Source organism: Acinonyx jubatus, chromosome B4, assembly GCF_027475565.1.
Source record: "Acinonyx jubatus isolate Ajub_Pintada_27869175 chromosome B4, VMU_Ajub_asm_v1.0, whole genome shotgun sequence".
NCBI classification, from domain to species: Eukaryota; Metazoa; Chordata; class Mammalia; order Carnivora; family Felidae; genus Acinonyx; species Acinonyx jubatus.
Window position 1 is genome coordinate 40,757,682 of NC_069387.1, and position 16,410 is coordinate 40,774,091.

Consider the following 16,410-nt stretch of genomic DNA (forward strand, 5'->3'; position numbering starts at 1 on the left):
TTGAAAATAAACACTTTATGTAAAGCCATCCTTTAAGGTGGGTGGAGTTTCCATCATGGACCCTTCTGGGATTGCTGCCCCAACCCAAGGAAAACGTGAGTAGGGGCCAGGTAAGAGGCCCATAAGGGGCAGCCAGGAAGCAAACTGACAGATGGGGTCTAAAAGCAATGGAGAATGTGGAAGGGTCGGGCTGCGGTGGAGACAGGATAGATCCCAGCTCATCCTGCTTGGCCTAGAGTCAAGGTGCTAAATTCCTGGCTCCATCGAAGCACAAGGTCCTCGCTTTTGGCCTGGCTCAAAGCACTGTAAGTCTCATTTTGCAGACATCTCATACGGGACACCTACACAGGGATTGGGTACACACAGTCTGTGTCACAGAGCCTGGAGGCAGAGGCGTAGGGGTGGGGAGGTGTCAGACATCCCCACAAGAACCAGAGACGAGCAGGCATGGGTGCAGGGCAGTAGAAGGAAGGAGGAAACAGATGTGGGTTTTTAAGGCTGGCAAGAGACACCAAGGAGACCAACCCCCTCCTTTGAGAAGCCAGGAGTCTCAAGATGGAGGAGGAAGTGACTTATTCCAGACTACTTGGTGAGTAAGAGCGGGAGGCAAGACCAAGACCTCAACAGCCAATGCCCAACCCGGCTAGGGATTCTTGCTGCCATGCCCTCTGGGCCCTCACCTCTTACTTGCAGCATCTCTTCTGGACCCCCCTGGCCTGGGAGGGCCTCACTCACTCTAAGACAGGAGGAGTGGGAGAGAGTGCTCTGGTGGAGGCCTCTGCCCAGAGATGCAAACAGGGAACTGTTCTGATCCCTGCCGCTTGGAGCAGGGTGTGGGGGTGCTGGGAATAGACCGATCTGTGGTGACAGATCGAGGAGCCAATGGGAGAAGAGGGTGGGCGGGGTGAGGGGCTCACCTTCCGATCCCGGCTTCTCATCAGGCACTGTTGGCTCTTGAAGGCACAGTAGTTTGGATACTGCACATAGTCTGTGTCACAAATCTAAGCCAGGAGCCGGGAATGGGGAGGTGGGGAGACATGAGAAAGCTTATAGGACACCAGCCCTCCAGTGAATGACCAAAATGGCAGAACCAGGGCCAGGGGTATAGCCCTCCAGAACCAGACCTTCCACAATGGGGGTGCCCCCTCCCTGAGGAATAGGCCTCTGTCCCCTTGGCTTTTCCTGCCCCACCCTCAGTCACAGTTTGGTGCTGAAAAGCCAGGAGCCGGAGAGTAAGTGGCCGCCCTGCTGGTCAGCTTGCTGGGAAAGCAGCTGAGGAAGGGGGAAGGGAGTCCGATTCGTGGTCCAGTCTCAGGGAGCCTTCTAGTGATGGCTAAGTGAGGGAGAGGGTAGAAGAATCATGTGTGACTTTGGGTGAATCACCCTTCTCTGTGGATCTCGCCTCCCCATCTCTACATAAATCCAGGGGAGGAACAGGGACAGTCTCGGAGAACCTTTTCAGATCTAGGGGCCCAGGGAGAAGAGCTGGGCAGGGGTCTGTCGGCTCAGCTATCAGCCCTTACTTAAGGTGTTCTGGCTATCGCCTTGCCTGGATTTTCCCTGCTAAGCCACAGAAGGGAGGGACTTGGCCATCAGTTACAGGGGGAGCTCCACAGGGGAGGTAACTTTGGGGAGAGGGGGAGCAAAGTTGACGCCACTGAAGCAGGGAAACACTGGGTCACAGGTCAGTGACACCTTGGGCATCACCTAGTCATTTGTTGTAGAGGTAAGTAGAACATTGGGCCAGCGTGGGAAGTGCCTTGACCAAAGCCCCTTAACTGGCAGAGCTGGGAGCAGAACCCCTGTCTCCTGCCTTCCTGTGCTCTCCCACCCTTCCGCCCCTCTGATTCCTGCTCCTTTGACAAGCACAATCCTGCTCTCTTTTTTGGAGGTGGGGGAGGTGGAAGGGCGTCTATTGGAAGGAGGCAGGCAGGGAGGACTGGTTCCCAGAAGCCCGAGGCCTAGCCCCCCTTGCACATCCTAGGGCTACTTAGAGCAAGGAACTGGGATCAGTGGGATGGAGTTGAACTCTGGGGAAAGGCTCTGACCTTGGTGGGGAAATCCCCATCCTGGAAGCTAAGGAACTCAGTCTGGAGCCAGCCGGAGACTCGAATATCCTCACAGCCCTTTGTGGCTAGCCGGGCACACCAGAAGTCCATGCGGAGCCCACCATACATATCCAGCCCGTAAAAGCGGCCTGATGTTAGGGTCCCTACCTGTGGCACAGGGGACAGAGGAGACGTGCACGCCCCTGCCTCCCTCCCCCCAGCCAGCAGGCCTCCCTTCCCACTGCCCAGTCCTGCCTGGAGCCTGAGGCCCACCACCACCCCCCCCCCCCACCACTGCAGGTCACCCAGCAAGGTACCTGGGTACCGATGGACATGCTCTGGGCTATGAGCAAGGGGCTGATGAAGGGTGTTTTGTGGGAGTTGTCACACAGCTGCCGCTGCAGGACGGCCTCCGAGTGGCACTGTTCCAGCTTCAGGGAGCAGAAGTCACAGAGGGCACAGGTGGCTGAGTGCCGCCGCCCAAGGCTGTCACAGACCTGGGGCAGGAGTGTGGTTGACAGACTGAGGCTGAGACCCTTTCAGCTCTGCAGCGCTGTCCCCACAGAACCTCTTCGCGTTCAAGCTTTTGCAAAGGCTTCTCTAGCTTTTCTCCCTGACCCCTCCCCCAGGGCTCCTCCAGGATCTCTCCTCAGCTCTCTATCTCTTCACCCTCTTCCCGGATGAGGTGTCTACGCCCAGGTAAGCTTCATCTTTCTGCAGGCAACACCCAACTCTTCATCATCAGTTCGGATCTCCCTCCTGAGCTCCGAATCCTCATTGCCACGTGCCTGACAGATGTCGATCACCGGGTGACCTACAAGCACTCCTAACTTAGACTCTCTGAAAAAGACTCCTGACCTTCCCTGTCTCTCCCTCTCTCTGCTAATGATAATGCTATCATTTACAGAGTTGACCCAGTGCTAGGCACCATGGCCATAAATGCTGTCACCTCACCTCCTTTAGCTTTCATCAGAGCCCTGTTCTATAGTTGGGTTTTTTTTTTAAATGCTTATTTATTTTTGAGAGAGAGTGAGCGAGCACGAGCAGGGTAATGGCAGAGAGAGAAGGAGGCACAGAGTCCGAAGCAGGCTCCAGGCTCCGAGCCGTGGGCACAGAGCCCGATGCGGGGCTCAAACCCACGAACCATGAGACCATGACCTGAGCACATGCTTCAGATTGCCCTTTGAGATTTTTCGCCTTATGACCCTTACTCTCTCTCTCACTCTATCTTCTGCCATTCTGCTCCAGGTAAAATGTTTCTTGCTGTTCCCTTAACCAGACCCTGATATCCAGGGACCTCTCCATGACTCCCGAACTTCCTACACTCAAAAAAAAAAAAAAAAAAAAAAAAGTCTCTCTCCAGCACCTACCACACACTTCTTTTATAATGTTACTGAATCCCTCATGGCTCCTGGACCCCATAAGGGCAGGAGCCTTATGCTCGGGCTTGGTCCCTCATGCCTTTGTACCTACCATTCCCTCTAGCAGGAGCCTCTACCAAGCCCCTTCTTTTGCCTGCTTACCTTCATTTTCAGATCTGCTGTTTGAACATCAGTTCCTCTAAGACAAATTCTCTGACCCTCCCAAACATGGACCGTGGGGCTCCCAATCGGCTGCCTGTGCACTTTGTACTTGTCCATGGCTGCATTTATCCCTCACACGGTTCCACCTGTTTCCTCACCTGTGTCTCCCACTAGATTCTAAGAAGATTGGGTCTAGTGTACTCACCACCACCATCTCAAGTACCTAGTACAGAGTTGGTACACCGTACTCAAAAAACCAATTATTTGTTGAACAAACGGATGGATGGATAGATGGCACGCCCGCTCTTGACAAAGGTTTGCTAACTTGTCTTCTTTGAAAACCTACAGAATAGCTTCCTGGGAATGGGGCTTCCTTGGTGCTGAGTGCACACCGAGACTGGGATCTTTCTATACATCCTTGGAACGGGTCCTATCGCTCCTCTGGAAAGGGGAGCTACATCTAAGGCAAGGCCAAGTACTGAAGATGGTGAACTAGATCAGGAGATGACTCAAGCCTAACAACAACTCAGCTGAAGCATGAACTCCAGACTGGAACAGATTCCAGACTAGGTCTTGAGTCTTCTTCCGTTTTTTTGTTTTGTTTTGTTTTGTTTTGTTTTTTAAGTAGGCCAGCATGGAGCCCAATGCGAGGCTTGAACTGATGACCCTGAGATCAAGATCTGAGCTGAGATCTGAGCTGAGATCAAGAGTCAGACACTTAACCAAGTGAGCCACCCAGGCACCCTACTGAGCTTTCTTCCTTTAAGGTGAACTGGAGATATCCTTCCAAGGAAGGGATTCTCACTCGGAGAGAATGAAATGATGCCCGGGCTTTCTGTATCCCCGCCTTCCCCCTACTCTCAAGACCCAGTCCGGTGCCAGGCCCAGAGGATGGTCAATGAGCATGTATCCATTAAACAGCATTGCAGGCATACCGGCTTCCCGAAACCAAGGATCTCCTCCTCTATGTACTGCCAGGCCTTGGCTGTGGGGGTTATGGTACAGGTGTTCTCCACAATCGAATAGCACAGCACCAACAAGGCCTCTACGTGAGGCATCTGCAGGAGGCTGCAAGAAGACAGCACTGGCTGGTGGGGATGAGACAGAGGACCGGAGCAGAAAGCCACATCCACTCTTTTCCCCTCCCCTTTGGTGTCCGCTCTTAGTCACACACATTCAGCATGCCGACGGAGCTTTAGAGGCCTCCGGCCCAACTGCCTCCTTTTAGAAATGAGGAACTGAGGTCCAGAAAGGGGAAGTAATCTTCCTCAAAGTTGCAGTGTTCATCAGAGGCAGAGACAAGACCAGACCCCAAGCCTAGTAGCTTCGGGAACAGGAGCTACATCATGTAGAGAATGGGCATCTTAGGGTAGCACTCAAGCCAATGACTGGTGACAGAACAGGTGGGGCAGACAGCTGCTAGGTGGCCCAGAAGCTGAAGCAGGCCTTAGTGGGTCTTGGAAGCCAAAGGCAGGGACAGGGAGCTTCTCCTTCCCAAAAAAGGCGGCAGGGAAGGTAGGGCTGGTGGGGGGAGTCAGAACCATCTGTACCTGTCACGGGTTGGCTTTCTCCAGATGGGTTCTTCATCATACAGATCATCCATTTCCTGGGCCGACCGAATGAGCTCCTGGATGTTTTCCATCATCATAGGCGTGGACTCCACCTCCCGCACCCGGGGAGTGAAGGAGAAAGGGTTGGAAGACATAAACTCAGACTGGAACTTGACCTCTGGGTCTGACTGCAGCCCAGCCATGGCCTCCAGCCCCTCCTCTGTCCCCTGTCCTTCCTCCTGCTTTCCCTCCTCCTCCAGCTCCTCCTCTTGTTGCTCCTGCTCCTGCCCTTCCTCCTGCTTATGTTCTTGCCCTTGCTTGTGCTTGTGCTCCTGCCCTTGCTCGTGCTTGCGCTCGGACCCCTGCTCCTGGCCCCCCAGGGACAGGGAGGATTGTAGCAGCTCCTCCACGTTGTTGTTGAGCCTCTCGGGCCAGGGCTGGAAGGCCTGTTGTTCTGTGGCTGCAGCAGGGGTTGGGAGGGACCGAGAAAGAGAACGGAAAGGAACAGTCAGGTTTCTGGCCCCCGAGTGTCTTTGTTTACAGGGAGACGCACACAGACACAACAGCACAGGACAGCAGCCCAAATGACACTTACTTGCACCGTGCAGCACACAAAACGTGGGGGTACAAATACCACAGCAAAAGAATAATTACCACGGCGATTGTGGCGTCTCCTTTCCACCTCCCTTACAACTGCTCCTCTTCCCTAACTCCCATCTCAAATCCCACCTCGCGTCCCTCTCACTGAGGCAACACCAAAGATTCTGAAAAGCGAGCAGCTAATCCTTTTGAGAGTGAAACTGTGAGCTTATGAAAGTCCCAGAGGACTTCCAGACGCAGGAATGTTTGGGGGAGCTAGGAAAAGTGAATTTTTCCTAGAGTTGTAAGCAATGTCAGATGATACTCTGGGAGGGGAAAGCCCTAACTTGTATTCATAAAGAGCAGGTTCCTCGCTTACATAAATAGCTGCCTGTGGCCAACCCCCTACCCTGCTCAATGTTCTTCCCCATTTCCCACCATGGATGCCTTAACTCTTAACTCTGGGGCTCTGGGATTTGTGGAAGGGCTTGCTGGTAGCCTCCCAGGGGCTGGGAGGGTCTCACCTGTGACGTGAGAAGAGAGGGGGGAGGTCATCGTGGTGGGTGGGATGTCAGAGGAAGCGTCAATCTCCTTGAGAGTGTTGGGTGAGAGGATTGAGACTGGCTGGGAGCACCGGACTCTCTGCAAGAAGAGAAGGACAGTGGGCATGCCTTTCCCAAAGGGCAGACTTCTACTCCCGCATACGCCTCAGTCCTCTTCTGGCATGTGTCCTCTCTCACGGTTGCTGGGCAGGGATGAAGGGATATGGTCCCTGGTGGAACCCTCTAGACCTGAGAAAGGGTTCCCCTGTGAGATAAGACTCTGTGTCTAGGCCACACCTCTGCCTTCACTCTGGTGTTTGACTTGAGTGAAGTCACTCAAGTGTTGGAAGAAATGGGAGGGCTTGTCTCTTGGCCTCATCCCTACTTTTCTCGCAGTAACAAGATTGTTCCCCAAATCTGAAAGCCCAAGGCGAGACCGTATTCATGTGTAGTCTGAGCACATGACTGGCAAAGAGGCAGGGAGGGAGGATCTAAGGATGGCCTCTGGTGGAACCCTTCCTCAACTCCTCACCCCCTCCACCTCTCCGAAGATCTTAGGACACCAGATCCAACCTTCTTCTGGAGCCTCACCTTGGCGTAGTAGACGTGGTTGGAGCAACGATACTGAGTAAATTGGCAGAAGGACTCAAACCAGGAGGCATAAGGGAGGTCGGAGCAGACAGCGCCTGAGAATGGCAGGGGGTACAGAAAGTGAATACACTAGGGGGACCTCCCTCCTGGAGGGGGCTGTGGGTTCCTATGGTTGGCAGAGTGGAGAATATGGCCTCAGGGTAAGGTGCAGCCCATACCCTTCCCTGGTCTCAAGTGAGCATGGGGCTGCCCCACTACTCTGGTCCTCACCGTCGGGCACCAAGCCGTGATTTTCGTATTGGTCCAGCTGGACGAGGGTGGGGTTCCGGCAGCCGTGCGTTGCACGGAGCCGGCAGGTAGTCTCTGCCTTCCAGGTTGGGGTCAGCAGTGCAAAGAAGCGTTCATATTCGGTGGCAGAGAGGGGGCTGCCTGGAGTGGAGGCCGAAACTGAATCCTGGGCTGGGGAAGATGTCGGAAGCAGGAGCAGCACTGCGGGGCAGGGAAACAGACGGATGGATGGACCGAACTCCAAAACCGGCTCCGGTCCCTGGATAGACCGAATGGCAGGTGGGGCCCCGTGGAAATTGGAAACTGGGGGATGTCTGGCCGGCGATCAGGGTGAGGAGATTCCAGGGGCAGAGGCTAAGGTGTGACCCCAGAAGTAGCTAGGGAGCAAAGCCAACGCGACCACCCTGAGAAAGCGTTTCAAAACCCTGCAGCAAGGGCTCTTGGGGGTCCGAGGACGGAGCCCCAAGTGAAAGAGACTGCTCCAGTGGGCGGGAACCTCTCACCCTTCAGGAGTGAGAGAAGGAAGCCAGCGAGTAGTTTCCTCATGGCCCCAGTGGATCCGCCCGCGTTTCCCGGACCAAAGCGGCCTCTAACGGGCCAAGCCAGAGACAGTCGGCGGGCTCGGGCGCGGGCTCGCCTACGGGGAGTGGAAGGTGCGGCCCAGACGTCACAAAGGGCTGGGGGCGGGGCCTCGGAAACTGACGCGCGCTCCGGGGTTCACCGCGCCAGCCGGGGTGGATGGGTCCGCACGTGTTATATTCCAACTCGAGAGGATAAGGATGGCAAAAGCTGTCATTGACTCGGTACCTTCGATGGAGTGGGACATGTGTTGTTCTCTGCACGTGTTCCCTTATTCCCAAGGTAATCCCATAAAGCGGATACTATTATCCCTATATCACAGGTGACAAAACTGGGGTTTGGATAGGCCTAGATGTGAATGTAGGCAGGGTTCTGGGGCAGGCAGGGACGGAATGTACAAAACAAGGTCCGGGTCTACCTGCGTGGGAACTAAAGAGGGGCCCTTAAGGTAAGAAATGAGCCAAAAGGGGAAGCAAGCAGGGTCCAGGTGAGGAGGTGCTCAGGCGTCAGGCTGGTTCAGTCTAAGGAAGTGGTTTCCCAGTGGGAAGTGAGCAAGACAATCCATCCTCATACGGGAAAAGTGTTTTTCTGCTTTGTGTTTAAAACAAGAAACCAAGCTAATAGTGTAATAGTACATGCACAAAACACAAATACATGTTTATTGGAAATCAAGTGAAAGATGGTTTACGGAGAAAAGATGCATAATTGTAAAAAGTTTTGGAAAGCCCTAGAGGCACACCCCCCAGCCAGCTTTGTCCTCCCCAAGGTGAGAAGTTGTGGACTCTGGAGCAGGGGTACCACTTCTGGTTCTATGTCTCGTTCTACTTCTGGCATTGTCATCCTCCCCCCTCTAGTCCAACCCGGAGGATGCAAAAAAAAGTTTAATTAGCACATGTACTAAAATAGTGTCTACAGTAAACACAGCAGACCAACACGCAGAGCTTTTATTCACCTACTCAAATTCCTTTACATGTGAGCGATCTGCATTCCACCTTGCCCCCTCTCCCATTCACAAGGCCAGGATGAATCCTGTTGGCACAGAGGAAGGGGTGCCCCTTCAACTAAGGCCACTGCCCAGATGCTCTGGGGGTGCCCCTACCATGGAAAAAGCAGGAGGAGAACAAAGAAAGCTTATCACACCACAGCCCCCCCACAGGGGGAGGGAATTAGGAGGGCTGGGGAGTGCCCCCATGCTACTGCCCCAAGTCCTTAAATACAAAGCAAGGGGAGTAAAGAGGACCATCCCTCGGAAATACAGCACCAACCTCGGCATGGAGGCGAAAGGACAGTGGGCATAACCACTTCCCTCTGAGGGGGGCAGGCTGAATGAGAGCACAAACAGTTAGCGGCTGCAGCACCCCTCCCTACCAGGGTTTGGATGCAGCCTCAGCACCAGGAGTGGGGAGAGGGAAGGAGAAGGGGTGACAACACTGCGCCATCCGCTCTCCCTGAGCCCCCGGGCCCCAACACAGGCTTTCCTCTCCCCACTAGCCCGGGGCCGGGGACGTGGAAGAAACTGTGTGGGAATCCAAGGCCCTTATCTATTTCTTCTTCCGTTCCTGGGAGCAGCGTGGGCAGAACCTAGAAAGCAACGTGATAGAGAGGCGGGCAGAGAAAGTGAGTGAAAGGGAGAGTGCCCTCCTCCACGCAGCTCCTGGGCAGCCCAGCGCCTACCGCAACTCTCTCACTCACCATTTCCCCCGAGGCTTGGTCGTCAGCCCCACACAGGCAAAGTGGAACCACTCGATGGAACACTGAAAAGGAGGAAGACGGAAGAAGCAGAAGTCAGGGGCCAGGGAAGGGCAGAGGAAAGAAAAGAAGTTCCCTTCACAGATTCCTGAGAACAGTGTTCCCGTATTCCGTATTCTCTTTGGAGAATACCTCTTTGGAGGTCCCGAGGCCAACCAACTCCGCCTTCCTCTTATCCTGGAGTCCCACTATTCAACCATGTCTTCCCCTCTTGTACCCACTCCCTCATGGCCCCCAGAACCCCATCTGGAGGCAAAACGGTTGGTTCTCACATCAGGGTTGTCACAGCCAATCATCTCTCCATAGGAGACCTGGTGACAAAGGCAATAGGTGGGTTCGTTGGGATCCACAGGCATATCCAACACATCAGAGGGGTGGACACTGCCAAAGGTCACTGAGGGCATCCCATACTCAGGACTTCTGCATGCCAAGAGGAAGAGAACATGTCATCCGCAGGCAGGGAAACTACACAGGTGGTAGAAAGACATCCTGGTGGGGCAAGGGATTTGTGGCTTCTCTTCTCCATCCAGCAGATACCACAGGGATAAGGAGAAGTTACTGGCACAGAAGACAGAGAAAGTGGCAAGGGGCAGCGTGAGGCACGAGCGTGGGGCGGGAGAAAAAAAAATACGTCATCTGGCAAAGCGCTCCCTTATACACTCACGTGCGCACAAGTTTTAACTTCTTTTGGGCAGCCTTGGGAGCCTCCTCATCTGAGTTTTTCCCTTTGGAACGAGCACGGGCAGCTTTCTTCTCCTTTTGAGTCCGGCCTTCTAGGAAAGAGGGGGGAAGCCAGAAGGCAGGGAGACAGAAAGATGGGTTAACTCTTCCTTCTTCCACCTCCTTCCACGCGGCTGCCCCTCCCTAGGAGCTGAAGAGCTGCTTCTTCTCCCTCTGAATCCTCGCCCACCTCTCAAGCCCCGCCCCCCTCCTCACTCTTTTTGCCTTTGCTAGAAGAGCTGTCATAGTCACTTGACTCAATCTGCTTCTCCTTCAAATCAGCCTCAAAACGGGCCAGGTCTGTGTCCAGTCGCCGAATGTGTTTGTCCACCTAGGTAGAAGGAAGGAAAAGAGAGAGGTACAAGGGTAGTTCCAGTAAAAGACAAAAAAGCTAAGGCGGATTCTATGTATCTCCCAGACCCAAAACAGATCCCAATACAGCTGAAGGAGAGGTCTAGGACCCCAAGGATTAGATGGGAGGTAAGTGGGGAGCCGTGAACAGGGCCATACCATCTCATAGGTCTGCATGGCAAGCTGCACCTTGTCGTCACCAAATTCCTTGCACTTGCCATAGGCTTCCTGGATCTGTTTGAGAAGGGCCAATTTTTCCTCGGAGCTCAGGCTGCGGGCGCTACTCATATACTCAGTGGCCAACTTGTCAATTTCAGCCTTCAGGTCTACAACAGAGACAGAGGCCTGGTCACTATGGCCCCTGAGTGGCTAGGTGAAACACACTTCTTCCTCTTGTTTCTTGGACCTTTTCCACTGATCATCATAACCTTCGAACTAAAATGCCCTGAAAGTTCATAGGTACTGTGCCATTTACTCAAGTAATGCAACATATTGACAGTATTTGTCTTAGAGGTGCCTTCAGGTGCTGAAAACATGGCTAGCACCATTGGAACTTAAAATTATTGAAACATAAGGAGGGAGGGAGCCTTTGCACACCACACTAACACCAAAGTATATTTTTGTTGATGTCTGAAGATGCTTCTTTGCAGGGCTGGCTGCTTCTCGAACCATGAATTTTGTCTCACGGCCTCCCGATTCCTTGTCTCAAAAACATTCCGCAACAGCTCTGAGTGCTACGAACCCGGCTGGGTCATCTGCTGCTGCCGGCTTTCAGGTCTGTACATCTGTGACTCATCATTTAAAACTAGGCCCTAGTTCATTTATGTAACAGTTCTTCTACCCTATTTTGCTCATCAACCTGTTCGTATTTCCCATCACTTTTTTTTCTGTTTGTTCATCTTAGACATTGTTCCGAACATTTTCATACTGGAAGGCTGGTGATGTCCCAAGACAGTGAGAGTGTAGTTTTCTACTGCCTAATATTTGGTAAGGCTCATAAAGCATGTCGATGAAAAGAGACAAAAGAATGACTGTAGCATGGTGCAGCGACAGACAGCTGGCAGGATCTGTGTACGTACTATGTTTGTGCCCCATTTCATCTGAGGCCTTTGGAGGAAGCTGAAAATGCACATAGTTTGATAATCTCCAACTGTCTTTCTGTGCATGAACTCAAGAGCTGGAACTGAGTTACAAAGGATGCAAAGCTGGTTCCCAGCATTTGGCAGCCAGTTCTCAGGGGTCTGCATCCAGGATTTTAGATGATGTTCACCTTTTCATGAGTAAACTTACCCAGGGTAGCTGAAATCACAGCTCTGGGTATTCTAACACCAGCTTGTCACATCTTTGAGCATGGCTACTTAAGGGTGGAAGATAAGACCTATATATCCTTCAGCAGGTATGGGGGATGGCTCCAACGGACGACATCTTTGACTTTGAAGAGACCAATCTGACCACTGTAGAGTAGCCTCAGGCTCCAAGTGAATGCCTCAATGCAGCCAAACTTGCTCAACATCCAAAAGAGGCCACAGATGGTATCTACTGCTTCTGTAAGGTTGAAGAATACAGTGTAGAGATCCTGATGTTAATTGCTGCTTTTCCTTCTTCTTTTTTTTTTCTTTCTCTCTTTCCTTCTGTTTAAGGACTTCTCTACCAACATGACTTGCGGTCTACAGCCACAATGAATTTTTTGATAGTAATGTTATCAATCCAGTGGAGCAGAAACATCCTAGTCTTCCGACAATCTTCCTATAGACATATTGAACATAGAGAACAGAAATGATTCTAGAGTTGCCTTATCTCTGAATTCTTCTTGCAGATATAAAGAACATAACATCTTTGAATTCTTGAGGCATTGTCGCAATACTCTATTTACTATGAGAAGCGGATATAGAAATGCAGTTTATCACTGCTTTCCTTTTAAGAATTCCAAGAGAGTAAAAAAGAGAGAAGCCACAGTTCTCCAGATCAGACCAGATGACATGGTAACACCAAAGAGAAAAAGAAATGATCATCCACACTCCTTATACACACAAACCCCTTACTCTGTACGTACCCTCTGTTCTTTGGTCCAGGTCCCTCATGAGCTGAAAGTTTCTTTGCAGTTCAAATGGGAGGTTTTCGATACCTAGGGAGAAGAAAAGACACTGAGAATCACTGGACTTCATAGGCCTAACAGTTGTTTTTAAAGTACAGGTCCAAAACGGGACTCAGTTTTCCCTCCTTGGAACTGTTGGATTTATCTACAACAGCACTCATCATTCCTTTCTCAGAGGAGGCTGTGTCTGTGTCTCTCCACAACTAACTTTGCCATTTCTGCACAGCTTTCCCACCGTTTGTCCCCTCAAGGACCTTACTCTGCAAATCAGCCCCTCCCTTTCCTTGACTTTCAACCTTTGCCTCCAAGCTCCTTGCCATTAACCCAAATACCCTCCTGGTATCCTCCAGCACTCCTCACACACACATGCACACGCGCGCGCGCACACACACACACACACACACACACACACACACTTCCACTCTGGTCTTCAGATCGTAGTCAGAATGTTCTTTAAAAAAAAAAAAATGTAAACCTCGTCAAGTCATGCTCCTGCTTTAAAATCACCTGGTGACTTCCTATCACACAATTCCTATTCCCATTTTGCACTTTCTGGCCCATGCTCATCTTACGCCAGCCTTCATTCACGTCAGTCCCCCTTTGTGCTCTGTCTGATCTGACCAGACTGGTCTTCTCCGAGTGCCCCCAACTTGCCAGGGCTTGTCCTGCTACCTGGCTTTCCGTCTCCTGCTTTCTCTGCCTGGAATGCGCTGCTTGGGGTTCTTCATCCCACCTCCACCATATCTGTTGGCCTACTAAACTCTTCGTTCTTCAAAGTTCAGCCCAACCTGGACTTCTCCAGACTCCAGGTGGCTTGGATTATGCTCTCAAGTTATTCTATCTCTACCGTTGTTCGCATTTATCCAACTGCAATTAATAATTAATTGTGCAACCAGTTATTTGGTATCTATCTCCCTAGCCTTCCTTCTGGAAGTGTCTGTCTTCTCTCTTATTTTGCTATGGCTTGCAGACAGAGGGTCTTAAATAAATACCTGAACAAGTGCATCTATACTTGTCTCCCCACGAAAGAAAAATCTCTTCTCGTGACTCCATTTCAAACTTCTAAAATGCCTCCACTGCTTTAACCTATAATCTCAGGTCTGCTGCCACTAGTTTACGGAGATTACTTTGAGTTACCAATGACTTACCAAATCAAACGATCTGTTATTAGTCCTATCTAAAAAAAAATATGTCTGCAGCAGATGGCCCCATCTTCTTGCCTTCAGCAACTTTTTCTCCTCTTAGGATTCCAAGTCTCATCACATACTTTCTGATAATTCCAATAGTGATGGTTTCTTTACCTGTCCCTTAAATGTTAATGCTTTCTTGAGGTTATACTTTAATCCTCTCATTTTCTCACTTTACTTGTATTCCCTGAATGAACTTGATCTCATCCACTCCTACAGTCCATACCTAAACTTGTCTAAATTGAATTAAGTATATTGCTATACTCCTGAAGTTGAATTAAGTATATTGCTGATGGCATCCTGTCTACCTCATTTCCCAAGCATGAGATCAAGGAATCACCTTAGATTCTTCCTTCTCTCTCAACTACTCATTCAATCAGTGCTGTCCTTTTTGCTCCTAAATATTCCTGTCACTCTCTCAGACCTGACCTTCTCTCCATACATCAGTTATCTTCCTTTATTAAAATCACTCTACTTAAGAAAATCTGTTGGTTCTTCACTATTGAAAATGCAAACCTCTTAGCTTGGCTTAAAAGACCTTGTGCAATCCAGCCCCAGCCTCTTTTTCTAGCCACTTCCCAATCTTCCACCTTAGAGTCCTATGTATCAAACACTCTGACTTCACTTTTCCCTGACCTGCCATAAACCCATCATACCTTTGCTGATGCTTTTCCCAACCAGCAATTTCCTTTCTCTCTCCACACTGGCAAATAAACACTCAGTCTTCAAAACTCTACTCAAATATCACATCCTCTGGGAAAGCTGTACCTACACCCCCAGGTAATTAGCCCTTCTTTCTCCAGTGCTACCAAGTCCTTTTAATGTATTTCTATGATTCCACTCATCACATTGTTTTGTAATCATTTATTAGCAGAATCTGTTATGAGCACTTGAGGGCAGGGTCTTTGTCTTACTCATTTTGCTATATCCGCAGTAGCTGCCATTAAGTCTGACCCAGAGCAGGGCCTCAATAAATGAATGAATGAATGAATGAATGAATGAATGAACGACTCCCAACACTAAGACAAATGTAAGCCCATAGGGGTGACAGGCTTTGTGAAGGGGTGGATTACACAAATGGCAAACATAACACCAGATTTCTATTTGAAAGGAATTGGATCCAAGAAGAGAAGCGTTCCTGTTGATCACCCGACAGTCACTCATAGCCCCCTAGCCCAGGAGAGACCGCTTCTGAGAAAGAACTGAGCCGAGTAGCTGCGAGCAGGTCTTTGTCGCCGCTCCAAATGGCAGTGGGTGATACACTAACACAATCGATTCGGAACGATTCGGGGTGAAAAAAAAAATATCCTGAAGCTGGAGGCCCTGGAGATGGGGTCGGCAAATATCTTCCCAGCTCTGCCCATTAGTCCTTCAAGAGCCATCCCCTCAGTCCTACCGCGCAGCCCCTCCCTCGTCTACACCCAAAAGCCAGGCCTCGACCCTGCTGCCCCGCCCCCTCTTTCTTCACACCGTCCAATACATTCTCTCACCGAACCCCTTCACAGTTGTGACTTTCTGACCACCGGGACTTCGGGGCCGTACGGCTCCTCAGTCCCGATTCCCGCCCCCCACCGCCACTCTATGACCCCTGACCCCCTCCTCCAGCCTGCTCTTACTGTCCAGATAATGTTCCAAATACATCCCCGCAGCCATCTTGAAGCAAAACAAAGCAACTTCCGATCCGCCCCGGAAGTGACTGAATCGCAACAGGCGCTGAAGCTATTATCCTTGGGTTGGAGCCTTTCCGCCCTTAAAAGAAGAGCTTCCGCCCTCACTAAATTATCCGCTGGGACACATCCGCCCGACGTTGATGCTTTCCCTTTTGCGTAGGTAGCCGGGGCCGCCCGTACTGAGGTACCTGGAGGCAGCTTTAGCCCGCTTCCGCCCTTACTGAGGCCCCAGTACGCGACCGAGGCAGGCATGACGTCACTGCAGGTCGCCATTTTGCATTACCTATCAAACTTTTTTTCCCTCCAAAAAAGGCGATGTGCGGTAATGCGAGGGAAAAAAATCCTTGTCTCTTTAGGATTGTATTCCATAAATATCCCTTTTCAGCGTCTGGAGACTCTTTTTTCCTTTTTGCCGGGTATGAGTCTAGTGACCAGAGCAGGTCCCGGCTGAATCCAGACTTTCTTCAAGGTAGCTAGTTTCTTAACGAAGTTGGGGAGGCATAGTTGGTGTTGTGAGATTTAAACCCTCCGCCTTTCTGTTCACTCACACGCACATCAGCTCTCCTGGATTATTATTTTTTTTTATAATCTCTATTTACTAAGAGTTACACAATAAAGCTATAATTCTCCACACCTCTTGTCCGGATTCATGTCCTTTTATACTTGAATACATATACACACACATAAAATGACATACTACTTCTGGCCTTGCCCTCTTAGTTTTGTCTCCCCCCCGCCCCCCCCCCCCCCCCGTTTATATATGATGTTAACTAACACCACGATTTGGAAAGGATTGGAGCACAGAACTCACAACTGGGCCAGTTAGATGACAGCTGTCGTCCCAGTCAGCTACAGAATGAGGACTCTTCCTCATGAGGACTCATCCTCCATGAGGATGGAAAGCAATCCAGTGCACGACAGACTGCCACCACACTGGG

General features: G+C 51.0%; 2 protein-coding genes and 1 long non-coding RNA gene across 9 annotated transcripts; 1 reads left to right on the top strand and 2 right to left on the bottom strand.

Annotated features, from left to right (window-relative positions):
• Nucleotides 1-8,185, bottom strand: ACRBP (acrosin binding protein). 2 transcript variants are annotated; one of them, XM_027074134.2, is made up of 10 exons: nucleotides 7,625-8,185; nucleotides 7,104-7,322; nucleotides 6,834-6,928; nucleotides 6,225-6,342; nucleotides 5,122-5,581; nucleotides 4,507-4,639; nucleotides 2,366-2,545; nucleotides 2,049-2,216; nucleotides 918-1,001; nucleotides 1-341 (listed from the first exon to the last, which is right to left on the bottom strand). In XM_027074134.2, exons 1-10 carry the CDS (start codon nucleotides 7,665-7,667, stop codon nucleotides 219-221), a joined length of 1,623 nt encoding a protein of 540 aa, XP_026929935.1. In that variant the 5' UTR covers nucleotides 7,668-8,185; the 3' UTR covers nucleotides 1-218. The 2 variants fall into 2 exon arrangements, with proteins under 2 accessions (XP_026929935.1, XP_053081727.1); XM_053225752.1 differs by lacking the exon at nucleotides 7,104-7,322.
• On the top strand, nucleotides 7,808-16,152 carry LOC113603693 (uncharacterized). 2 transcript variants are annotated; one of them, XR_003425386.2, is made up of 4 exons: nucleotides 7,808-7,982; nucleotides 11,171-11,295; nucleotides 11,425-11,507; nucleotides 14,914-16,152. It is a non-coding gene; the product is annotated as an uncharacterized LOC113603693 (long non-coding RNA). The 2 variants fall into 2 exon arrangements; XR_008300081.1 differs by lacking the exon at nucleotides 14,914-16,152 and adding an exon at nucleotides 11,914-13,094.
• On the bottom strand, nucleotides 8,333-15,505 carry ING4 (inhibitor of growth family member 4). 5 transcript variants are annotated; one of them, XM_015061394.3, is made up of 8 exons: nucleotides 15,419-15,505; nucleotides 12,574-12,645; nucleotides 10,680-10,846; nucleotides 10,395-10,500; nucleotides 10,114-10,219; nucleotides 9,722-9,869; nucleotides 9,393-9,454; nucleotides 8,333-9,281 (listed from the first exon to the last, which is right to left on the bottom strand). In XM_015061394.3, exons 1-8 carry the CDS (start codon nucleotides 15,453-15,455, stop codon nucleotides 9,242-9,244), a joined length of 738 nt encoding a protein of 245 aa, XP_014916880.1. In that variant the 5' UTR covers nucleotides 15,456-15,505; the 3' UTR covers nucleotides 8,333-9,241. The 5 variants fall into 5 exon arrangements, with proteins under 5 accessions (XP_014916880.1, XP_026929937.1, XP_014916879.1 ...); XM_027074136.2 differs by having other exon boundaries at nucleotides 10,114-10,222; XM_015061393.3 differs by having other exon boundaries at nucleotides 10,386-10,500.
• Nucleotides 16,153-16,410: the final 258 nt, after the last annotated feature.

What these genes read in the sequence shown, in the direction of transcription:
- ACRBP (XM_027074134.2), bottom strand. Translation starts at nt 7,667, where the DNA reads ATGAGGAAACTACTCGCTGGCTTCCTTCTCTCACTCCTGAAGG. An exon ending in TCACGGCTTGGTGCCCGACG is followed by an intron (nt 6,929 to 7,103) that starts GTGAGGACCAGA and finishes TGCCATTCTCAG; the next exon opens with GCGCTGTCTGCTCCGACCTC. An exon ending in ACCACGTCTACTACGCCAAG is followed by an intron (nt 6,343 to 6,833) that starts GTGAGGCTCCAG and finishes CTCTTCTTGCAG; the next exon opens with AGAGTCCGGTGCTCCCAGCC.
- ING4 (XM_015061392.3), bottom strand. Translation starts at nt 15,455, where the DNA reads ATGGCTGCGGGGATGTATTTGGAACATTATCTGGACA. An exon ending in TTCTAGCAAAGGCAAAAAGA is followed by an intron (nt 10,223 to 10,385) that starts GTGAGGAGGGGG and finishes CCTCTTTCCTAG; the next exon opens with AAGGCCGGACTCAAAAGGAG. An exon ending in TTGGCTGTGACAACCCTGAT is followed by an intron (nt 9,455 to 9,721) that starts GTGAGAACCAAC and finishes CCTCCTTTTCAG; the next exon opens with TGTTCCATCGAGTGGTTCCA.